Here is a 25,944-nt window from a genome sequence, read left to right as displayed (position 1 = left end):
CCTTAAAGGATAAAAGTTTTCTTTAAAAAGAAATTTTCACCTATAAGAAAAGCATTCAGATCCATCTTTAGAAGTAAAGATGACTCCACGCAGTTCAGTCTCCCTACCTTTGCAACTAGATCTGGCCTGAGTTTTCCACAAATTAATTCAAATCCTACTGATTTCAGTCAGTGAACCCTTCAGACCACAGTCATGTTTCACATCGGGTTCTTTTTAATGTCTGACACATTACTATCAATAGTTTTTAGTACTATAATAATAATTTTATTAAGCCAGATTATAACTTCAGTCAGAGATGGGAGAAATGCAACAAAGAGTTCAGAAGAGACACCTTTCTTAATCATTCTATTCATTCAATTGGTTTAAGCAAATGATGTCACTAAGAGACCCCTGAAATTTTAAAGGGATGCTGGACAAATGGGCTAGACAAATGGGCTTCAAACGCAATCAAATACTGACCTTCCAGCTGCTGAATGACCTGAGCTGAATGAGCTGCCTGTTCACTCTTATCTTGGAGAAGCTTTGAATTTTGATCCTTTAGGGCATCACAGGCAGAGTGCAGCTCTTGTTCAGTCTTTTGAAGACTCAAAATGTGAGAGGTCTTCTCTGCCATTTCTGTTTTGTGCTTCTGCTCCAAAGCACTGTACCGGGACTGCAGTTCAGCCTGGGCTTGACCTGCCTGTTCAAGCTGTTCTAGAAGATGATGCATTTCTTCCTGCAGGTTATGGAAAGATAGCTTTCTCTCTGCCACTTCAAGTTCCATCTTTTCCATCAGAATCTTGGACTCCTGTCTTTCTGTTTCTATAGTGTTCCTTAAAGTACTCTGCTCAGCTTCTATCTGCTGTAACTGCTGGGAGAAAATCTAAGAAGAAAAGACAAAGCCTCATGAACCATAAATTCATTCTTTCATTTCAATAAGCATAGTGAAGAGCCTCTTCTAGGTGAAGCCCAGGCCTAGACACTCAGAACCAAACCTACAATTGCATAAGACCCTCTGTTTTTGCTTCTTGATACTTTTGACAGTTTCTATTCATATATATATTTATTTGTGTCATTAGCTTTTCACTTATGTGTCTCCCAATACAAAATTAGTTCAATAAGGAAAGGGACTGTGCCTGTTTTATCATCACTGTTCTCCAGCATCTAGCATAATATATGGCATACTGAGTACGTGGTACTCAATAAATACTGAATAAATGGATCCAGTCCCTGCCCTCAAGGAACTCAGAGTTTAGTGGGAGAGTCACACTTAAACAGATCATTATAATACAAAATATTAGAGGCCATGAGAGAGATACTTACAAGGTACTAAAAGGAGCAGAGAAGGGAAACTTACCATAACGTCACACATATGTAACTATCTCCATAGTACCTATCTAGTAAGTAGCACAACTGGGATTTGAACCTGACTATCCAATGACAGCCAGAAAGGGGACTCAGGGCCAGGGTATGGGTTCTGTTAGAACTGGAGATATGGGAACATGTTTCTATGCAAGAAAGACAGTCCTTCTCAAGGAGAGTTGAAAATTAAGAAGAAAGGATATGACTTTCTCCAGCAGCATGCAGGACCCAGATGAACAAGCAGAGAATGTGGACCATAGCACCGATTCCACATTAGGATTTGGCTCCCTGGATGTGAAGGGGCAGGGACACAGGGACTCCAAGGGCTGGTGAAGGAGTAGTCCAAATGGTCAGTCGCAGATCTATACCAGATAAGGAAAGGAGTGAGGCCAAGAAAGAACCAACATACCAGAGCAACACATGAAAGGATCAAGGAATCTTCATGAGAATGAAAGTCAGGACAGCCTAAGAAAGGGAATGACAGGATGAGCTACAGTCAGGGAATAGGATACCTGAGTTTAAGATTTTAGAACATCAGCATCCTTAATCACCTTTAAATTTAAGGGAATATTGCATGGTGGGATTATTTCAAACCAACATAAAGTTAAACAACAAAACAAAGAAGGGACAGTACATAAAGCACAAGAACCATTGAAGACAGAGAAGGGGTAAACTGACAGAAAAGAAACTCCTTAGAGGAAAATATGACATTCTAAAGAAACTAGGACCCTAGACCTAAAATCACAAAGGAAAAGAACAACAATAAAAGATGTGAAATGTAAGCCTCATGAGGGAAGGAACTGTATATATTTTGCTCATCATAGTATTACCACCACTTAAGCACAGGGAATTTGTTGAAAGAATGAATAAATGGCATCAATTCTCTGAAGGCTTCTAACAGGATTTTATACCTGCTGCCTGGCAAACTAAAGTGGAAATGAATACTCCCAAGGCAGGTAGTAGAGATCACAAGGCAGTACCTGGTTTCTCTGTTCGGCAGCAGTCAGCTCCTGTTGCAGCAGGTCCACAACCTGAGCACGGCCCAACAAGGCTTCTTCATGCTCCTCAAGCTTCCTCTGCAGCACCCTCAATTTCTGAGAAGAAAACGTTTAGACATAATGTGCTAACACATGAGCGTCATTATCTGCTTACCTTTCAAAATGTCAGGTAGATTTGTGTACTTAAGATTTTTAGATGTTGAGGATGACAGATTAAAGGGTCGGACACCAGCATGCCATGCTTCCCATCCAGCAGCAACAAAGAATCTCCAAAAATGTCTTCTTCAGAGCACCAACGACAACCAAACTGACACAAGGAAGTCCCTGAATTAGGGAGCCTTTCTAATAATTAGATATTTATTACACATATCCACTTTTAAAATTACATAGTCATGCCCTGTACCTAAATAACATAGGTACACGTATATCCCACTCACCAAAGAGAATATTCTCTATAGGCAAGAACCATTTCTCTTCTAGTTTCATGCATTGGGACAGGCACTTGATAAACATTTGTTGAATGAATAAGTCAATGACACATGTATATATTAATATTCTACTTTAAAAAGTGCTATATTCTGAAACTTTATTTAGTGGTATATTCTGAAGGATTGCCTAGAACTTGGAAGAAGTTTTCACTCACAAACAATTAAATGAATCAGCTATGAAATACCACTGGAGTGCCTTTGGGTACCACACTGCACTACATACTAAACAGAAACAGATACTTTTGAGTTAGTAGATGATAAACTTAAAAACAATGAAGCCAATTTTCAAAAATTACTCAATGAATTTAAAAAAATGAATGAGTTAATAAAAGACCTTATGGCTTCAAAATCACTGCTTTTTATCTTTAAATTTTCTAAAGTTTAAAACTGACTTCATTGTTTTTGAAGCTTTGGATCAGGTTTTCAATGCACAAAGGTAGCTACAATCAGCAAACTGAAGAGAAACCAATTTCTGACTGCCACATACATTTGCCAATTAAACTCAGCTTTTGAGTAGTGACAACCTGATTAGAGGGGTAAGAGGCAAGGTAAGGGAAAATAAATAAGCAATATGCAACAGAAGAGAACGCCAAAAAGAAGGCAATTAATGAGCAAACCCAGACCAAGTGAAGAGCAGTGGGTAAGGGTGGAAAAGTGGCTGTGATAACTTAATTAAATGTTAACCAAAACTACAATCATTCTACTAGGTTTTAGCAACACACCTGTTGCATCTCTGTTTCCACATCTGCCTGGGTTACTAACTGAAGAAGCTCATCTTCATGAAGACGAACTTGTGTCTCAAAGCGGGCATCTTTCTCTCGGACCACCTGCTGCATGGAACTCAACTGAAGACACACACCAGAGAAACTATACAAGTTACACTCCCAGAATATCACACAAACAAAACTCACAGACTATTCTCCAAACACAGACACTGAGAATTGATAGACAATAGGTTTTTCAGATTAAATTTTGAATGCCAAGGATGAGAATTTTGGAAGAGAGATAGGCTTTGATGCTAACTTCGGAATGAGAGAGAAAGCCTATCATCAAATTCAGAAGTCAGCCTAAACATAAATTTTGAATAAAAACTGTATTTGCATGGTTAATAGAAGTGTTTAAATATACAAGAGGTATATTTTTAAAAGATCTAAGGAGATTAGACTATTAAACATACAAAGTTAGATTCCTGTTAAGCCCTAGACAATTCTTTGAATATCACACTCACGCTCAAAAACTTTCAGTGAAATTCTCATGCCCTATAAATATAAACTTCAAACTAATGTATCTTTTACTCAAGATTCTCTACAACTGGAAATACAAATCTTTCTTTCAGATCTCATTTTCAAAGAATTGCTTCTACCAAAGAACTTGGTATATTTCCATCCAAATCCACACCACCTCCCCAGACAGCTGTTTTCAACTGTCATTACTTTCAGGCTTCTAGATCACCCTCATTTGTAACTGGCTCTTAACAAAATGAAATGGAAATAAATTGACTGGTTGTGAGTTGCTCGGTAGCAGTGTTTTTGTTTTGTTCATAGGTTTTCTGTGTGTGTGCATGTGCACGCGTGCACCTCCTTATTCATTTCCTTAAGATCTGTGGTTAAGCATGCCAAACAGCTCTTCACGTGTCCATTTTGCACAGGTCCTTCAACTATTGTTGATTTTTCAATTTGTGACACCTTGAACCAACCTTGGCTCTCCTTCTGGGTCGGAGAAAAAAAAAAATCTTCATAATATTTTTGATTATCTGAATTCTGAAATCACTATGAATTTGAAATCCTGTGTTTCAAATGTATAGGCATTGGAGTCCTTCATGAGCCAAACACATCTACACATCCTTTCCCATAAATGTACCATATTCTCTTTCCAGAGACTTTGCTCACACCATTCCCCACAATTGGAATACCTTTCCCCACCTTGTTGAAACTATATTATCTATCCATCATAGTTTTACCTAAATCCTGAGTTTTCCATGTAACCTTCCTTGGTTGTCACATGCAAGTAACCCCTTTCACCTCTCAAAATACTTTCAGTTTGTATTGTTGCTTGTGATGCACATTCTGAATGGCTTGTATTACGATGGATCTGTTAATACACATAAATGTATTAACGGATCCATCATTGTGTGTGTGTGTGTGTGTGTGTGTGTGTATCTTGGCTTGCCATGTTTTAAGCCACTCGGTAAAAATATTTTGTATTTCTCCATCCTACATTGTATAAAGTGTACAAAAAAGGACACAATAAAAGCTAATAGGTAAAACTAAGGATTTTAGGATATCCAGTTTTAAATGTATACACAGCAGTAGGTCATCCGTAGACAGAGAGCACCACTAATACTACAAGTTATCAATAAAGTAAACACCAAACACCCAGTGGATAAGATTAGCTATTATACAAAGGCACTTGAGGGAAAAAAGAAAAAAAAATGTTTCTTGAGTCAAAAGCATTCTCAAAAGTAAAATACGAGTGGGTGGTCAAACTGGAAATTTAGAAAAATAGAGAGAAAGAGTTGAGGATGCCAGTCCAAACAGTTTGGTCCTGGTAGCAGAAATAACTATGAAGAAGAAAGTCACATACTGGTGCCTTTTAACATTGAATCACATAACCTATGCCACTTTCTCATTACATAATCACTAAGTAATCTTCTGACTATAATTTATCATTAAGATTTTACTATAAAGAAATAATGGACCTAATCACTTGTATTTCTTTTGGTTTATCTAACAGTCTGTTTTGAACTTAGCATAAGCTCATTCCTTCCTAAAAGACCGAATCTCTATGTGCTATTAAAACCAAGTTTCTGGGCCTGTGGAACTAAGAAACAGTCATAAATTAAGCTATGGTGTATTCATCAAGGTAAATAACACTTCTAATTTCTTCTACTACCACACCCTTCTAATTTCTACTGTAACATTCTAGCTACTATACTTTCATCTACTAAAGTTTTAAAAATAGACTGTCTGAATTGACTTGTCATGTAATAATCTTAAACTTTCATGATCTTTATTCTAATGATTCTGAGGTACCTTCCACCCTACCTGAGCAGCTTGCTCTGCCTGTGTCTGGCTGAGCTGGGTTTGCAAAGTGCTAATGAGTTCCTCCTTCTCTTGGAGCTGTTTCTTCATCATTAAAAATTCTTCCATCTCTGTTGAACTCTTAGCAAACTGAAGACATAGAAGAAAAAAATATTTAAGCAAAAGAATTGGCACTCTTAATTCTTGGACCTCCCTTTCTCATTTGCCCTAAATACCTACCAATATCCTTCTAATTTCTACTTAACACTGAAGGGAATTGCATGTACTGTGTTTGTTTGTTTTTTTTTAATTATCAAAATTATTTGTCAGAGGAAAACAGAAACAATAGCAGCAGTTGTTCAATTTCTCTGAATCCTCACATTGAACCAGACAGTACAACTAGATAATAAAATCAAAAACCCATGGACAATATTTACAGTAAATTAGGAAGGTAGTACTACAAACCCCAAAATACAAGTAGGTAGAGACAAGCCACCAAAAGACTCTGGTATTAGAGTCTGTACAATAGGAAGAAGGCAGCGACAGAGCAACATCTGATGGCCTTGAGAACAGGAAAACCTCCAAATAGCCAGTAAATTCTTATTGGAAAGCACAGTTGGCCAATCTTAGAACAACAGCTTAAATTGGCAGGGCTTTCCCCTTCTCCAATACTGGCTGAATGCAAGGGGTCCACAGGAAAAAGGACAAAAGTGCTAGAACAATCTGGCCCAGCTGAAGTCTCAAAACTAACTCATCAGGGCTGCCTTCCAAGACACCGACTGCACCAAGAAAAGACTTCTAGGTGTGAAATAGAAATTAAACAGAATAGGGATAACAGAAATAGAAGACAAAGGGCTATACACGTGCTATACTATTCATTGTCAACTATGATATTTTCATATATCAATTCATGTGGCTATCAAGGGCTTGAAATATGCTTAATGTAAATGAGAAATTTAATTATTAATATTATTTAATTTTAATTAACTTAAGTATAAATTATTTTTCCATTAAATACAGTTGTGTTTTGGTATGATTATATTTCACTTTACTTGTTGCATCACATAATATACTGCTGAATTGTTGTGCAAGTAACAAGTGTCCATGTTGCTCCCAGTGTTATAATAAACATACCAGCTATCTAGCCAGTGGCAATGGATTGATTCCATTTAAATAATTTTTTTCCTACACACCTATGTGATGTGTTTATTAGAATACTTTATGCAGAGAGCATGAATAACAGTTAATACCTATGTAAATCATAATTGGTAATTAAAATATAAATACTTATTTTTACTGAATTATTTTTCTAGTTCAAAAATAAGTATAGACACACTTTTAAGTTTAAAATAAAGGTGTACTACCAATGCATAGTTTATTCCTTTTTATTTCTAAGTAGTATTCCATTGTGTGTTTAAATATTCTCCTGTTGATAGACATGTTGTTTCTAGTTTTTGGTTTCACAAGTAAAGCTGCTATGAATATGCATATACAAGTCTTTATGTGGACATGCGCTTTCATTTCTCACAGATGTAGCTTTAAAGCTGATATGTTTTTCAAAGTCAAATTAACGATTCTAAATAATTAACCAGTTTCTAGACGTGGATGCAAATATTAAAGGAAAATGATGTTTCAGCACTCAGTTCAGTTATTAGAAAGTTTATATATATGCATGGAACAACTTGAGTATATGAATCTATTTTCTCAATTGAAAATTTTATGAAATCTAAACACAGATGAAGTATTTCCAATGAAAATTTAGCATCCAAATTGATATATAATATAAAATACACACCAAATTTCAGACTTAGTGCAGAAAAAAGATTATAAATTTACACAAAAATAATTTTATATTAATCTTAAAAGTATATTTTTAATAAATTGAACTAAATTAAATATATTGTTAAAATTAAGTTTACCTGTTTCTTCTTTACCTTTTGTAATGTAGCTGCTAAAAAATTTAAAATTATACACATGACCCACATTATATTACTATTGAGCAAATTTGGTATAGACCAGAGTGAAGGGCAGGAAGAAGAAAGCCAGGAAGTCTCAGAAATCCACCTGCCTTATCTTTGAACACAACACAAAAACAACAAAAGAAAAAAGTCTGTTAAATAAAAAAAGTTTTCCTGAATCAAGCCTCCTTCTAAAAGTTTAGGAAAATTAATTTCACACAAAAATAAGAAACATAAAATGATCAAGGTCAAATGCCATCCAAAGTTATTATTAAAAAAAAAGAAAACTAAGGAGCAGGTGAGAAAAGCATACCATAGGCATGCTCAAAAACCAAATCGAGTATGGATACCAAAGGGGGAAGTGGGGATGGGATGGATTGTGAGATTGGGATTGACATATATACACTACTATGTATAAAATAGATAACTAATGAGAACCGACTGTATAGCATAGGGAACTCTACTCAATGCTCTGTGGTGACCTAAATGGGAAGGAAATCCAAAACAGAGGGGATATAAGTATACGTATAGCTGATTCACTTTGCTGTAGAAACTAACACTACATTGTAAAGCAACTATACTCCAATAAAAGTAATTAATTAATTAAAAAAAATCAAAATTGCAATTTATTTCAACAGGTGTTTAAAAAATTAAGAAAATTATACAAGACATGAAAGAATAAAATTAAAAAATGAGAATTAGAAAAACTCAGAAATGAAGTGACAGAATTCAGGAAAAATTTGATTCTTCTGAATCAAAATGAATTCTGAAAATTCATTTCAGAAAAGAACACAAAACAAGAAGGAACACAAAAGTAAATAACCATAAAATAGAATGCCTTAAATAAAATAAGAAAAAAAAAGAAGAAACTTTTGAAAATGAAGAGGTAAAAAGGAACCAAAAGTGACAAAATGGAAGATAATCAAAGATGGAACATATGGATAATAGAAGTCCCCAAAGAAGAAAACAGACTAAATACTACAGCTATATAATTCAAGAAAACTCTTCTGAAATAAAAATGTGCAAAACCAAATATTGAAAAAGCATACTGGGTATCTACAAATATCAACCATGGATGACAAACACCAATGCACAGTCTAGTTACTAGACTTAGTGGGGAAAGAAGGAAGGGAGGAAAGAGAAGGAAAAGGAAGAAGGAAGGAAGGAAATTGATAGATTCATAGACAAATATTATAGAACTAATGTTATTAGTCATATAATAATCCATTGGGCTTTAGTGATTTGTTAACTTAATGATTATGAGGTGACTTACACCCCTACCTGTGTAGCTTGCTCTGCCTGTGCCTGGCTAAGCTGGGCTTGCAAACTGCTAATTAGTTCCTCCTTCTCCTCGAGTTTATGTTTTATCTTTTCTACTTCCATCTCTTCTTCTGTAGAACTCTTGTCATGCTGAAAACGCAGGAGATAAAGTCATTTAAATAAAAGAATCTAATTTGCCCTATACAGCCATTTGATTATAGTGTTATCCAACTGATGGGAGCAAAAAATAACACCTGACGTAACAACAAGGAAGGAATCTTAAGAGTTTTCCAGTTTCAGTATGGCCAAGTAGTTCCTATTAGAACCATCCTCCCTCAGATAACCACTATAAACTGGACAATATAGAAAAACAGCTATCTGAAAATGCTGGAGAGCAACCAAAAGCAGGAAGATACCAGAGGGGAGTCAATACTTGGAAGTAATGGCACCATGTTTCCCATTTTTATAGTTTTTAGTCTGAGGGCAAAACCAGTCAGTGACATACAGGAGTAAAACATAACAGAAAACTCATAGTCTCACTGCCTTGAAGAACTAGAGGACAGAATTCAGGAAAACACAGCTGCTAAGTGAGGGGCAAAGCATCATAAAAGAGACAGTGGCAGGGAGGGGGGAAGAATTCAAATATTTCAATAATCTATTTTTTTCCAAAATCTCTTCCTTCGACTGAACCAGATTCTACCTCCCATCTGAAGTCACCACCAGCCCCTACCCCCCAAAATGAACCTAGTCTGCTTATTGGAACCACACAGAATAATTTTACACTTTCTTCCACATAATAGTCAAGTATCTGAGGATTGCCATCATTGCTTCAACTACGCTTTCCAGAGACTATCAAGCTCTGTCATGGGTATACAGTAGTTAAAAAGCTGCTGTGACTGATTGCTGGAACTTAGAAATCATTTAATCCAACCCTTTTATTTAACAGAGGAAGGAAATGAAGCTACACGATGCTAATTTGTTTAAGGTCTCAGAGCTTTAAAAAAAAAAAAGGCAGAGTATAAAATGGATGATTTAAAAATCTAACAACATAGCAGAGGGAAAAGTTAAAAGAAACAAAGCCACATGGGGAGAGACAGGTTGGTGCTCCCACAGCCAGGGGGAAGAAAGAATAATGAAAGGAAAAAAACAAAAAGTAAGAAAAGAAGAATCAAAATGAATACATTAGTTGAGAAGAGTAAGAGAAGCTTCTAAAATAAGCTTTGAGAAGTTAAATAAGGCTATCAATTCAGGAAAAGTAATATCTTCTGAGCATTACACCCAGGAAGGAAAGACTAACCACAGTACTAGTGAGCTAACTAGTGACCCCAAAGGTTGTGCCTAGAGAATTGATTAAAATCTCATTTCCCAAAAACTAAAATCATTGTGAATAAGAATACTAGTGGGTCAAAAAATAAAACAGGGTGAAATCTAAGAAAAAATTAAAAGGTTTCTTACGTAGAGTTACATCTAAGCAAACTGGTAATGTGTACTGTGATGTGCTGGCCTCTCTGTGTTCTATACCAAACTCTCCAAACAACTGAAGTTTCTTGTTCTCTAACTAGCTGGCTGAATGTGAATATTTGGGGTTTAACCATAGAGGAAAGGTAATAAGAACAAGTATTAGGACAATGCTCTATTCCTCAAAAGGCACAGGCACTTTCCTCACTCCTCTCTCCATCCCCAACCTTGAACGTTTTTGTTGGTGGCAGTCATAAACCTACAGAGCATCACTTAGAGGAGCCCAAAGTAATCTAGCTGATTAAGCCCACAATGCATGAAACTTTAATATACTATTATGTGGCCATATAAAGACAAAGAATATTCTGTATCAAGTCACTGAACTAAAGAATTTCAGAGGTGGGAGAAACCTTAGAGTTCACCTAGTTTAATCTTCTAACTAAAGATAAAACTCCTCCAAAAGCTATGTGTCTCTCCTACTTAAATGCCTCAATTTAATTTTTTTTTTCTTCCTGTTAGCCTTTTTAACTCCCTGAAAGTCTAGGTCACAACTAATATTTAATTTCCATATTTTCTGTTGGCCTTTTATTCTGTGTTTGGCCCATAGCCCAGCTAGACTGCAAGCTCAAAAAGAAAGGACGGTACTGGGGACTTCCCTGGTGGTCCAGTGGCTAAGACACTGAGCTCGCAATGCAGGGGGCCTGGGTTCGATCCCTGGTCAGGAACTAGATCCCACATGTCACAACTAAGAGTTTGCATGCCGCAACTAAAGATCCTGCATGCCGCAAATAAAAGATCTCACATGCCACAACGAAGATCCCATGTGCTGCAACTAAGACCCAGCACAGCCAAATAAATAAATAAATATTTTTTTTTAAAAAGGACTGCATTTAGTGCTGCATTACTTTAGCTTCATAAATTTTTGTGATTAGTGAAGATCTGCTATAATGAGAGCCTTTTTCTACTCAGAAAATGTATATTATACCCAGTCACCATACCTTGGAGAGTTGCTCCTCTGACTGAGGTTCTGTGGACAGAACAGTCCCTCCTTGTGCCTTCATCTCTTCTATGTGTTTATTCAAAGAAGTTAATTTGGCCTTAGCATGAAGTTTTAGTTTTTTAATTTTGTTATCAGCAGCTTTTCTTTCTTCCTGTCAGAGAACAATGATGGTAAATACACAAATGCTTATTCATCACTTATCCAGCATATAACAAGTTATTCTCAGTAGGCATCATCTTAGACTAGTAGGGAAATCAGATTCTCTAATAATCTAAGTGAAGAAAAAAATCAAAGTGACTGTTATGTCTTTTATCAAGTGCTTGGCAAGAAAGGACAATGGTACCTGTAGAATTTCATCCTTCTGCTGTAGTTGAGCATCCTTCTGTCCAATGATTTCTTTTAGTTCCTGCACCAACTGCTCTGTATAAGCCAGGCGCTCCAGAACATCCTCTTGTGTTCTATCATTAAACTCCATGTCAGATTCTTGGGGTAATTCCTGGTATTTAGACAAAAAGTTGCCAATTTACAAGGGAAAAGGTATCAGCTTCCAAACAGGAGTTCCTTCATTCCAACTTTATCTTATCTCTTGTCCAACTCATATCCTTACTTAAGAAATCTTTCCAAGGAGATGAGGACCCAGGGGCAGGGTATGGGTTGGAGGAAAGGAGGAGCCTTAGTTGTCAAGAATGGGGCTTGGCTTATGTAAATCTTGCAGCCTAGTGGTAAAATTCCCGGGGACTGAATGCCCTGGGCTGTGGAAGTCCTCCAGAGATGTTGCTTGGATATTATTAGAAGAGTTGTTTGGAGGGGCTGAGAGTTGTGGAAAAGGAGGGGGTGTGGAGGATGGTGGAGGGTGAGGAGGGGGAATGGGTAGGGAGGGGGAGCAAAGTGAGCATGTGTGTACACTGTAAGGTGTCTAAGGCTGTGCAGGGATGGACAGGGACACGCTCATACTTACCTGGCAGAGGAAATAAAAATAAAAAATTTTTTAAATTTTAAAAAGAAATCTTTCCAATAATAACTACCCAATATTAGTTATTACCCAATATTATTATTAACCAATAATTATTATCATAGCCATTGCAATATATATTAAGTATTTTGTTAATGTTAACCATTTTACAAATATTATCTCATTTACAGTCTTATCATACTAATTTTACCAAAGAGAAAAATAAAGGGAAGCAAAGATCACGAAACATTTAGTGGAAGAGCTCAAAATTTAAAATTACGAAAGTAGTTGAATAAAATTCTCTTAATCACCAGGGAATACTGCTTGTCTTTTAAGAAAGTGAAAGGACTTTTTTTGAGTCCTATGTGACCTTCAAAAAAATACAATACAAACTATAAGAGAAGTGATAGATGAATTTACAATAGCAAACAGATGGTCTGAAACCCAAAAGGTGCTCCAGTTCCACCATTTGTTGTTTCAAACTTTTCCTATGAAACAGGAATACATATCCGAGGAGTTAAAACAATCTAGCACTAAGTAAGCCCCAGGGGGACAAACGAGGACAATCTTTCTAATCTCATCCAGGACTTGATTCCCATCACTGTGTCTCATAGGCTACAAACTTACAGGAAAAGGATCATTTACAAAGTCTCAATATTTTTCTTAGTCTTCTCTTCCACCTAGCACAAGGAAGGCTGCTCACACCCTTCTATCTTAAATTCTTGTCTTCAGAAGAACACGGAACATATTTCTCATTAGTTCAATTCAGAACAGAGCTACTCACAGGTTCTAAGGAAGCCCTCATATTCTCATCAGTTTCATCTCCTGATAATTCATGCAAAACAACATTTGCTAATCCTGACAATCGGCTCAGCATTTCTGCAAGAAAAGAAAACATAAGAATCAGTCAAGGAGATACATGCTTCTCCTATGATGGTAACTATCATCTATAAGTTAAATAAGAAAACTGTGCAGGTGATATATATTAGACAAAGGCTACATCACGATGATGTCTTTTTTTTTTTCTCTACTTTATTTATTTATTTATTTATTTATTTGGCTGTGTTGGGTCTTCGGTTCGTGCGAGGGCCTTCTCTAGTTACGGCAATTGGGGGCCACTCTTCATCGCGGTGCGCGGGCCTTTCACTATCGCGGCCCCTCCCGTTGCGGGGCACAGGCTCCAGACGCGCAGGCTCAGTAGTTGTGGCTCACGGGCCCAGCTGCTCCGTGGCATGTGGGATCTTCCCAGACCAGGGCTCGAACCCGTGTCCCCTGCATTAGCAGGCAGATTCTCAACCACTGCGCCACCAGGGAAGCCCATGATGATGTCTTTAAAAAGGCATTTCAGTATGTACACTGTAGTCAAACACTGTTCTTTTCCGTGACAACTACACAGAGATTTTAATCACCATCACTAATGTTTTAAAAATGAAATACAAATACATAATTGTTTAGTGGAAAATAATACACCTTACAGGTTATCTTTAATGCCTTTTCTTTCATCATAATTTCACTGGCAAACATGGAGTTCTAACTATTCCTTCCCCTGCCAGACTGTTATTCACTTCTAATCGGTCATATACACCCCGTAATTCAAAAAAATTTTTCTTTTTTATGTGCCTCATGAACCGTGTTCTTTCAGGAAGCTTTCTCAATAAACCATGTGGTTTCACTAAAATTTAAATGTAATCCTTGTTCAAAACATATAGCATTAAATGCATACATTAGAAAAAAAGGAAGAATGACTAAAATCAGTAACCTATGCTTCTTCTGTAGGAAATTGGAAAAAGAAGAGCAAATTAAAACAAATTTAAAAAGAAAAAAGAAAATTAATATTAGAGCAGAAATTAATAAAATTGAAAATAGAAAAATAGAGAAAATCAGTAAAACTAAAAGTTGATTCTTTGAAAACATGAATAAAATACATAAAGCTCAGTCAGGCTGACAAACAAAAAAAGAGAGAAGACACAAATTATCAATATCAGATATGAAAGAGGAGAGAGACATCACTACTGACCTACCATACATTAAAAGGTAATAAAGGAACACTACAAATAACTCTATACCCATAAATTCATCAACATAGATGAAATAGGCCCATTCCTTGAAAGATAACAAGCCACCAAAACTCACTCAAGAAGAAATAGACAACCTGAATACACACACACACACACACACACACGCAAGCACACATACCCTTTCTCTCTCTCTGTCTTCCTTTTTCCTTCATTATTTATTTAATCATTTATTCATTCATTCAGATCAGTGTCACTTGCCAGTCCATAAACTCATTAAAAGTGAGAATATTAATGTTTTGATAGGAAAAATCAAAATAAACTGGACTGTCATAGCATTATTATAAGCAATTATGCTAAATTTTATGCTGAGTGACAAAATATTATTCGGCTTTTAAAATCCTCAGCAGGAAGAAATGTAAAAGCTATTGCACAAAATAAGCACTTGAATAAAACTAGTCTCTGCTATAGTTTTCTTCCACTCAGTAACAGTGTTTAGGGCAGCCATGGTCATTAATTAAGAAATGGCAAGACCTTTGTTTCTATAACAGGTTACTTAGATAAGCAGCATATAGCATTTGGAAAAGACGTGTGAAACAGGAAAGGAAGAGAGAACCACTAGGAGGGCAACATAGGACCATATATAACTACATATATAATTACTGAAAGGGCAACACAAAGTCATATATAAGTGCATAGGGACATAATAATCAGTCACTCATCAAGTTATGAGACTCACAACTACAGTCAGCTAAAAAACAAACAAAACTCACCAGGACACAGACTCTAAACTTTCTTTTTAGCTCTAGACATTCAATTTTCTATAGTAATCATTAATGAAGGAAATGAACACTATAACTAAAGAGTCTTTATTAGGCACAGAAATGTGTACTAATCAAATAGTCATAATAGAACCTAACATATCAAGCAGAAGCACTTTATCTTCAGATTTTTCAGAGCCTGTTGGGAATAAGCAAAAGGAAAAACAAAAAAAAACCAACCGATAGGACTCTGAGAAGATGGTAATAGCAGATAGCATAGCTTTTGGATCTTCCTAAATTCCCACATAAAATCAGACAAAGCAATTAGATAACAAAATAAAAAACCCATGGACAGCCTTTACCAAAACGAACAAGCAAACAAATAAAATGAGGCAAAGTTTCCCACAAACTCCAAAATAAACATGGATATAGAAAAAACACCAAAAGCCACAAGATCTGTGTATCACTGTTGTCCATGCAGGAGGAATAAAGGGAAGCAAAGGGTAGCAGAATGTGCCACTCACTCCAAAATATGCCACTTGGCAGAAGGATTATTTTGAGCTAAAGCACTTGAAAAACAGCAGGTACAAGTAGGGTGTGCTGATCTCCCCTTTTTCTCCCTGAAAGGAAGAGATAAAACACCCATATGGAAGATGTTCTCTCTATACCAGGAAGAAAGTAATATTGCTGTCTCCAGGGATGGGAGCTGAAGCCAAAAGAAATCTGTAAAAACAAACCTTGTAAACTAACCCTTATCTCCCAAGTCACTGCTCTATGATTAATGACCTCCTTGTGTTGTCTCATTTTCACAATTTACTACTGTCTGACCAACTCAGTGTATAGATGTTAGATTCTAACTGCTTCTTTGGGTCTTCATTTCCTTATAAGGGCTCCCATGCCACATAAAACTGATATTAAATAAATTTGTATGCTTTTCGCCTGTTAATCTTTCCTACATCAATTTAATTCTCAGACCTAGCCAAAAACCCTTAGAGGACAGAGGCAAAATTTTATCTCCCCTATAGAAACTGTAAGAGCACAACAGACCTAATACCAAGAGAACCACAAAAAATCCAGTGGGTATTCACTGGAAAATGTGTCCAGTCAATTAAAGAACAGTAGCTGGAAAAGGGAAATGCATCCCCACTCCAACAACAGGTAAGTACAAGAAACCTGCAAGGTCTGAAGTGGCTAAGGCAGTGCAGCCCACATTAATTCTCCAACCGAAGAGCCAGGGCTCTTTTTCAGAATAGGGCCTCCACTGAGGAGAATTTTCTGAGAGTAGAATGAAAAATCATCAAGACAGAATTAACAGAGACCAAAGGAAGATCCATATAAAGATAAAATGGGGTTGGTAGGAGAAGAGTCAGGAAATCTCAGAAATCCAGCTTCCATATATTTGAACAATAGTGGGAAACATAAGCAGAAGCTCTGTGAGGTTAGAAAAGCTATGCAAAATAAGTATTCTAGAAGTTCAGCAACAGTAAATAAACATAAAGATGCACAGCTGAAAAGTAACACAGTCTCCATACAAAGTTATTATAAGGAAAATGAGGAAAACAATATCCATAAAGGAAATAGAAGCATGTCAAAGAGCCATTCTCAAATACACTTCAGAACCATAACCTACTAAAAAGAACTGAAAGGCATTAAAAATTATTAAGACATGAAAAAATATACATCAGAAGTTGCAAAACCCAGGAAGACAGCAAGAGAAGAGAAAGGAACAAAGGAACTATAAAATAGTGAGAAAACTATTAACCAAATGGCAATAGTAAGCCCTTACCTTTTAATAATTACTTTAAAACTAAATGGATTAAATTTTCCAATCAAAAGACATCGAGTGGCTGAATGGATTAAAAAAACAAGATCCAACTATATGCTGTCCACAAGAGACTCACTTGATCTCTAAGGATACACACAGGCTGAAAGTGAAGGGATGGAAAAAGATATTCCATGCAAATAGTAACCAAAAGAAAGCAGGGGTAGCTGTACTTATAACAGACAAAACAGACTTCAAGTAAAAAACTGAACAAGAGACAGAGAAGGTTTTTATATACTGACAGGGGAGATCAATTCATACATAACAGGATATGAACTTGTAAGTCTATAACAGGATATAACACTTGTGAATATATATGCACCCAAAATTAAAGCACCTAATTATATTTAGCAAATTTTAACAGAATTGAAGGGAGAAACAGGTAGCAATACAATAACAGTAGGAGACTTCAATATCCCACTTTCAACAATGGATAGATCATCCAGACACAAAAGCAATAAGGAAACACTGGACTTGAACAACACATTATACAGAAAAGACCTAACAAACATATATAGAACATTCCATCCAACAGCAGTAGAACATGCACTTTTTTCAAGTGCATATGTAACATTCTTTAGGATAGATCATATGTTGGACCACAAAACAAGTCTTAACAAATTTAAGACTGAAATCACATTGAGTATCATTTCTTAACACAATGACATGAAACTAGAAATCAGTAACAAGAGGAAAAATGGAAAATTCACAAACATGTGAAAATTAACACACTCTGAAAAACCAACAGGTCAAAGAAGAAATCAAAAGGGAAATCAAAAACTATCCTGAGACAGATGAAAATGAAAACATGACATATCAAAACTTATGGGATGTAAGTCTAAGAGGGAAGTTTTTTTGTTTTTTTACTATTATTATTTTAACATCTTTATTGGAGTATAATTGCTTTACAATGGTGTGATAGTTTCTGCTTTATAAAAAAGTGAATCAGCTATACATATACATATAACACCATATCTCCTCCCTCTTGCGTCTCCCTCCCATCCTCCCCATCCCACCGCACTAGGTGGTCACAAAGCACCGAGCTGATCACCCTGTGCTATGTGGCTGCTTTCCACTAGCTAGCTATTTTACGTTTGGTAGTGTATGTATGTCCATGCCACTCTCTCACTTCATTCCAGCTTACCCTTCCCCCTCCCCATGTCCTCAAGTCCATTCTCTATGTCTGCGTGTTTATTCCTGTCCTGCTCCTAGGTTCTTCAGAACCTATTTTTTTTTTTTTTTAGATTCCATATATATGTGTTAGCATATTATATTTGTTTTTCTTTTTCTGACTTACTTCACCCTGTATGACAGACTCTAGGTCCATCCACCTTGCTACAAGTAACTCAATTTCTTTTTATGGTTGAGTATTATCCCATTGTATATATGTGCCACATCTTCTTTATCCATTCAGCTGTTGATGGACACTTAGGTTGCTTCCATGTCCTGGCTATTGTAAATAGAGCTGCAATGAACATTTTGGTACATGACTCTTTTTGAACTATGGTTTTCTCAGGGTATATGCCCAGTAGTGGGATTGCTGGGTCGTATGGTAGTTCTATTTTTAGTTTTTTAAGGAACCTCCATACTGTTCTCCATAGTGGCTGTATCAATTTACATTCCCACCAGCAGTGCAAGAGGGTTCCCTTTTCTCCACACCCTCTCCGGCATTTATTGTTTGTAGATTTTTTGATGATGGCCATTCTGACTGGTGTGAGGTGATACCTCATTGTAGTTTTGATTTGCATTTCTTTAATGATCAGTGATGTTGAGCATCCTTTCATGTGTTTCTTGGCAACGTGTATACCTTCTTTGGAGAAATGTCTATTTAGGTGTTCTGCCCATTTTTGGATTGTGTTGTTTCTTTTTTTGATATTGAGCTGCATGAGCTGCTTGTAAATTTTGGAGATTAATCCTTTGTCAGTTGCTTCATTTGCAAATATTTTCTCCCATTCTGAGGGCTGTTTTTTCATCTTGTTTATGGTTTCCTTTGTTGTGCAAAAGCTTTTAAGTTTCATTAGGTCCCATTTGTTTATTTTTGTTTTTATTTCCATTTCTCTAGGAGGTGGGTCAAAAAGGAGCTTGCTGTGATTTATGTCATAGAGTGTTCTTCCTATGTTTTCCTCTAAGAGTTTTATAGTGTCTGGACTTACATTTAGGTCTTTAATCCAATTTGAGTTTATTTTTGTGTATGGTGTTAGGGAGTGTTCTAATTTCATTCTTTTACATGTAGCTGTCCAGTTTTCCCAGCACCACTTATTGAAGAGGCTGTCTTTTCTCCACTGTATATTCTTGCCTCCTTTATCAAAGATAAGGTGACCATATGTGTGTGGGTTTATCTCTGGGCTTTCTGTCCTGTTCCACTGATCTATATTTCTGTTTTTGTGCCAGTACCATACTATCTTGATTAATGTAGCTTTGTAGTATAGTCTGAAGTCAGAGAGCCTGATTCCTCCAGCTCCATTTTTCTTTCTCAAGATTGCTTTGGCTATTCAGGGTCTTTTGTGCTTCCATACAAATTGTGAAATTTTTTGTTCTAGTTCTGTGAAAAATGCCATTGGTAGTTTGATAGGGATTGCTTTGAATCTGTAGATTGCTTTGGGTAGTATAGTCATTTTCATAATGTTGATCCTTCCAATCCAAGAACATGGTATATCTCTCCGTCTGTCTGTATCATCTTTAATTTCTTTCATCAGTGTCTTATAGTTTTCTGCGTACAGGTCTTTTGTCTCCTTAGGTAGCTTTATTCCTAGGTATTTTATTCTTCTTGTTGCAATGGTAAATGGGAGTGTTTCCTTAATTTCTCTTTCAGATTTTTCATCATTAGTGTATAGGAATGCCAGAGATTTCTGTGCATTAATTTTTTATCCTGCTACTTTACCAAATTCATTGATTAGCTCTAGTATTTTTCTGGTAGCATCTTTAGGATTCTCTATGTATAGTATCATGTCATCTGCAAACAGTGACAGCTTTACTTCTTCTTTTCCAATTTGGATTCCTTTTATTTCTTTTTCTTCTCTGATTGCTGTGGCTAAAACTTCCAAAATTATGTTGAATAACAGTCGTGAGAGTGGACAACCTTGTCTTGTTCCTGACCTTAGAGGAAATGGTTTCAGGTTTTCACCACTGAGAATGATGTTGGCTGTGGGTTTGTCATATATGGCCTGTATTATGTTGAAGTAAGTTCCCTAAGAGGGAAGTTTATAGCAACAAATGTCTACTTTAAAAAAAAAAAATCTCGAATAAACAACGTAACTTTACACCTTAAGGAACTAGAAAAAGAAGAATAAACTAAGTGAAAGTTGGCAGAAGGAAGGAAATAACCAAGATCAGAGCAGAAATAAATGAACTGAAGAATATAAAAACAATAGAAAAGATCGATGAAACTAAGTTTTTCAATGAAACTAAGTGATTTTCTATAAAGGTAAAATTGACAAACTCTTAGGTACATCAACTAAGAAAGAAAGGAGAAAATTCAAATAAAAGTATATGTGAAAGAAAAGACAGGGGCTCTCCTGGTGGCACAGTGGTTTTTTTTTTTTTTTTTAAACATCTTTATTTAAGTATAATTGCCTTACAATGGTGTGTTAGCTTCTGCTTTATAACAAAGTGAATCAGTTATACACATACAATATGTTCCCATATCTCTTCCCTCTTGCATCTCCCTCCCTCCCACCCTCCCCATCCCACCCCTCTAGGTGGTCACAAAGCACCGAGCTGATCTCCCTGTGCTATGTGGCTGCTTCCCACTAGCTATCTATTTTACATTTGGTAGTGTATATATGTCCATGACACTCTCTTACCCTGTCACATCTCACCCCACCCTCTCCCCATATCCTCAAGTCCATTCTCTAGTAGGTCTGTGTCTTTATTCCCGTCTTGCCACTAGGTTCTTCATGGCTTTTTTTTTTTTTCCTTAGATTCCGTATATATGTGTTAGCATACTGTATTTGTTTTTCTCTTTCTGACTTACTTCACTCTGTATGACAGACTCTAACTGCATCCACCTCATTACAAATACCTCCATTTCATTTCTTTTTATGGCTGAGTAATATTCCATTGTATATATGTGCCACATCTTCTTTATCCATTCATCTGTCGATGGACATTTAGGTTGCTTCCATGTCCTGGCTATTGTAAATAGAGCTGCAATGAACATTTTGGTACATGACTCTTTTTGAACTATGGTTTTCTCAGGGTATATGCCCAGTAGTGGGATTGCTGGGTCGTACGGTAGTTCTATTTGTAGTTTTTTAAGGAACCTCCATACTGTTCTCCATAGTGGCTGTATCAATTTACATTCCCACCAACAGTGCAAGAGTGTTCCCTTTCCTCCACACCCTCTCCAGCATTTATTGTTTCTAGATTTTTTGATGATGGCCATTCTGATCGGTGTGAGATGATATCTCATTGTAGTTTTGATTTGCATTTCTCTAATGATTAATGATGTTGAGCATTCTTTCATGTGTCTGTTGGCAATCTGTATGTCTTCTTTGGAGAAATGTCTATTTAGGTCTTCTGCCCATTTTTGGATTGGGTTGTTCGTTTTTTTGTTATTGAGCTGCATGAGCTGCTTGTAAATCTTGGAGATTAATCCTTTGTCAGTTGCTTCATTTGCAAATATTTTCTCCCATTCTGAGGGTTGTCTTTTGGTCTTGTTTATGGTTTCCTTTGCTGTGCAAAAGCTTTTAAGTTTCATTAGGTCCCATTTGTTTATTTGTGTTCTTATTTCCATTTCTCTGGGAGCTGGGTCAAAAAGAATCTTGCTGTGATGTATGTCATAGAGTGTTCTGCCTATGTTTTCCTCTAAGAGTTTGATAGTGTCTGGCCTTACATTTAGGTCTTTAATCCATTTTGAGTTTATTTTTGTGCATGGTGTCAGGGAGTGTTCTAATTTCATACTTTTACATGTATCTGTCCAATTTTCCCAGCACCACTTATTGAAGAGGCTGTCTTTTCTCCACTGTATATTCTTGCCTCCTTTATCAAAGATAAGGTGACCATATGTGTGTGGGTTTATCTCTGGGCTTTCTATCCTGTTCCATTGATCTATATTTCTGTTTTTGTGCCAGTACCAAACTGTCTTGATTACTGTAGCTTTGTACTATAGTCTGAAGTCAGGGAGCCTGATTCGTCTAGCTCCATTTTTCGTTCTCAAGATTGCTTTGGCTATTCGGGGTCTTTGGTGTTTCCATACAAATTGTGAAATTTTTTGTTCTAGTTCTGTGAAAAATGCCTGTGGTAGTTTGATAGGGATTGCATTGAATCTGTAGATTGCTTTGGGGAGTAGAGTCATTTTCACAATGTTGATTCTTCCAATCCAGGAACATGGTATATCTCTCCATCTATTTGTATCATCTTTAATTTCTTTCATCAGTGTCTTATAATTTTCTGCATACAGGTCTTTTGTCTCCTTAGGTAGGTTTATTCCTAGATATTTTATTCTTTTTGTTGCAATGGTAAACGGGAGTGTTTTCTTAATTTCACTTTCAGATTTTTCGTCATTAGTGTATAGAAATGCAAGAGATTTCTGTGCATTAATTTTGTATCCTGCTACTTTACCAAATTCATTGATTAGCTCTAGGAGTTTTCTGGTAGCATCTTTAGGATTCTCTATGTATAGTATCATGTCATCTGCAAATAGTGACAGCTTTACTTCTTCTTTTCCGATTTGGATTCCTTTTATTTCTTTGTCTTCTCTGATTGCTGTGGCTAACACTTTCAAAACTATGTTGAATAATAGTGGTGAGAGTGGGCAACCTTGTCTTGTTCCTGATCTTAGTGGAAATGGTTTCAGTTTTTCACCATTGAGGACAATGTTGGCTGTGGGTTTGTCATATATGGCCTTTATTATGTTGAGGAAAGTTCCCTCTATGCCTACTTTCTGCAGGGCTTTTATCATAAATGGGTGTTGAATTTTGTCAAAAGCTTTCTCTGCATCTATTGAGATGATCATATGGTTTTTCTCCTTCAATTTGTTAATATGGTGTATCACATTGATTGATTTGCGTATATTGAAGAATCCTTGCATTCCTGGGATAAACCCCACTTGATCATGGTGTATGATCCTTTTAATGTGCTGTTGGATTCTGTTTGCTAGTATTTTGTTGAGGATTTTTGCATCTATGTTCATCAGTGATATTGGCCTGTAGTTTTCTTTCTTTGTGACATCTTTGTCTGGTTTTGGTATCAGGGTGATGGTGGCCTCGTAGAATGAGTTTGGGAGTGTTCCTCCCTCTGCAATATTTTGGAAGAGTTTGAGAAGGATAGGTGTTAGCGGCACAGTGGTTAAGAATCCGCCTGCCAATGCAGGGGACACGGGTTCAAGCCCTGGTCCAGGAAGAACCCACATGCCATGAAGCAACTAAGCCCGTGCGCCACAACTACTGAGCCTGTGCTCTAGAGCCCACGAGCCACAACTACTGAGCCCATGTGCCACAACTACTGAAGCCTGCGCACCTAGAGCCTGTGCTCCGCAACAAGAGAAGCCACCACAATGAGAAGCCCGTGCACCACAATGAAGAGTAGCCCCCACTTGCCACAACTAGAGAAAGCCCGCACACAGCAACGAAGACCCAATGCAGCCAAAAATAAATACATAAATAAATAAAAGAAAAGACATTACGATGGATATCACAGAAATACAAAGGATCATAAGAGATTACAATACACAATTATATGCCAAAAAATTGGATAACCTGGAAGAAATGGATAAATTTCTAGAAACACACAACCTACCAAGACTCACTCATGAAGAAATAGAAAATCTGAACAGACCAATAACAGTAAGAGACGGTAATCAAAAACCTCTCAACTAAGAAATGTCCAGGACCTGGTGGCTTCACTGGTGAATTCTACCCAATGTTTAAAGAAGAATTAATGCCAATCCTTTTCAAACTCTTCCCAAAAATCGAAGAGGAGGGAACACTTTCAAATTCATCTTACAAGGCTAGTGTTACCTGATAATGAATCCATACAAGGACACTACAGGAAGAGAAAATTACAGCCCTATGTCCCTGATGAACATAGATGCAAAAATCCTCAACAAAATACTAACAGATCAAATTCAACTTCACACTAGCAGGACCATACACCATGATCAAGTAGAATTTATTCCTTGGATGCAAGGATGGTTCAACATCCACAAATCAATTAATGTGATACACCACATCAACAAAATGAAGGATAAATATCATAAAATCATCTGAATAGATGCAGAAAAAGCATTTGACAAAATCCAACATTCTTTCATGATAAAAACTGAATTAGATACAGATGGGATGTACCTCAACATAATGTTTATATATGACAAGCCCACAGCTAACATCATACTCAATGGTGAAAAGCTGAAAGCTTTTCCTCTAAGATCAGAAACAAGACAAGGATGCCTATTCTCACCACTTCTACTCAATATAGTACTGGAATTCCTAGGGAGAGTAATTAGGCAAGAAAAATAAATAAAAGGCATCCAAATCAGAAAGAAGGAAGTAAAATTGTCTCTGCAGAAGACATGATCTTACATATAGAAAACTCTAAAGAATCCACGAAAAGGCTGTTAAAATAAATGAACTCAGTAAAGTCACAGGATACAAAATCAGTATACAAAATTATTGTTTTTATACACTAACAATGAGCTAGCCAAAAAAATAATAAATTAAGAAAACAACCCCATGTTTAATAGCACCAAAAATAATAATAAAGTACTTAGGAATAAATTTAACGAAGGAGGTGAAAGATCTGTGCACTGAAAACTATAAAACATTGGTGAAAGAGATTAAGGAAGACACAAATAAATGCAAAGATATCCTGTGTTCATGGATTAGAAGAGTTAATATTGTTAAAATGTACATACCACTCAAAGCAATGTACAGAGTCTGCACAATCCTTATCAAAACTCCACTGGCTTTTTTCACAGAAATAGAAAAAAAAAATCCTAAAATCATATAGAACCTCAAAAGACCCTGAATGGCCAAAGCAAGGATGATCAATTCATCATCAAAGAAGGTGCCAAGTATAGACAATGAGTAAAGGACAGTCTCTTCAATAAATGGTATTGGGAAAACTGGATATCCACATGCAGAAGAATGAATTTGGACCCTTATCTCACACCATATACAAAAATTAACTCCAACTTGGTTAAAAACTTGAACACAAGACCTGAACTGTAAAACTAGTAGAAGAAACACAGAAAAAAAGGCTTCTCGACATTCGTGTGGGCAATTATTTCTTGGCTATGTTCCCCAAAGTGCAGACAACAAAAGCAAAAATAGAAAAATGAGATTCCATCAAACTAAAAAGCTCCTGCATAGCAAAGGAAACAATGAAGAGAATGAAGAGACAAACTATGGAATGGAAGAAAATATTTGGAAACCACACACCTGATAAAGGATTAATATCCAAAATATATAAGTAACTCAAACAACTTAATAGCAAGAAAACAAATAACCCAATTTTTTACATGGGCAAAGGATTTAGATAGACACTTCTTTTTTTTTTTTTAATTAATTAATTTATTTTTTATTTATTTATGGCTGTGTTGGGTCTTTATTTCTGTGCAAGGGCTTCCTGTAGTTGTGGCAAGCGGGGGCCACTCTTCATCGCGGTGCGCGGGCCTCTCACTATCACGGCCTCTCTTGTTGTGGAGCACAGGCTCCAGACGCGCAGGCTCAGTAATTGTGGTTCACGGACCTAGTTGCTCTGTGGCATGTGGGATCTTCCCAGACCAGGGCTCGAACCCGTGTCCCCTGCATTGGCAGGCAGATCCCCAACCACTGCACCACCAGGGAAGCCCTAGATAGACACTTCTCAAAAGAAGACATACAAATCGTCAACAGGTATATGATAAATGCTCAACATCACTAATCATCAAGA

The 25,944-nt window shown here is 36.5% G+C and overlaps 1 protein-coding gene across 10 annotated transcripts in view; it reads right to left on the bottom strand.

Moving 5' to 3' along the window:
• The window catches only part of GOLGB1 (golgin B1), a 90,431-nt gene that overhangs the window by 53,794 nt on the left and 10,693 nt on the right, over positions 1–25,944 (bottom strand). For 4 of the 10 annotated variants that reach the window (XR_011074318.1, XM_068546636.1, XM_068546637.1 and 1 more), the window contains exons 2-9: positions 13,260–13,354; positions 11,867–12,019; positions 11,522–11,674; positions 9,087–9,215; positions 5,872–5,997; positions 3,550–3,672; positions 2,322–2,435; positions 460–862 (exon numbers count right to left, since the gene is read on the bottom strand). Coding sequence is in view for 9 of the 10 variants with exons in the window: in XM_068546636.1 (XP_068402737.1) it covers positions 460–862; positions 2,322–2,435; positions 3,550–3,672; positions 5,872–5,997; positions 9,087–9,215; positions 11,522–11,674; positions 11,867–12,019; positions 13,260–13,352 (1,294 nt within the window). In the remaining variant the exon portion in view is untranslated. The remainder of the gene's footprint in view (positions 1–459; positions 863–2,321; positions 2,436–3,549; positions 3,673–5,871; positions 5,998–9,086; positions 9,216–11,521; positions 11,675–11,866; positions 12,020–13,259; positions 13,355–25,944) is intronic. The other 6 variants (XM_068546638.1, XM_068546640.1, XM_068546641.1 and 3 more) reach the window with 4 other exon arrangements.

The sequence above is a fragment of the Eschrichtius robustus genome, chromosome 6, assembly GCF_028021215.1.
Source record: "Eschrichtius robustus isolate mEscRob2 chromosome 6, mEscRob2.pri, whole genome shotgun sequence".
Taxonomy (NCBI): Eukaryota; Metazoa; Chordata; class Mammalia; order Artiodactyla; family Eschrichtiidae; genus Eschrichtius; species Eschrichtius robustus.
The sequence above is the reverse complement of the archived record's forward strand: the minus strand, read 5'-3'. Positions and strand labels throughout refer to the sequence as shown.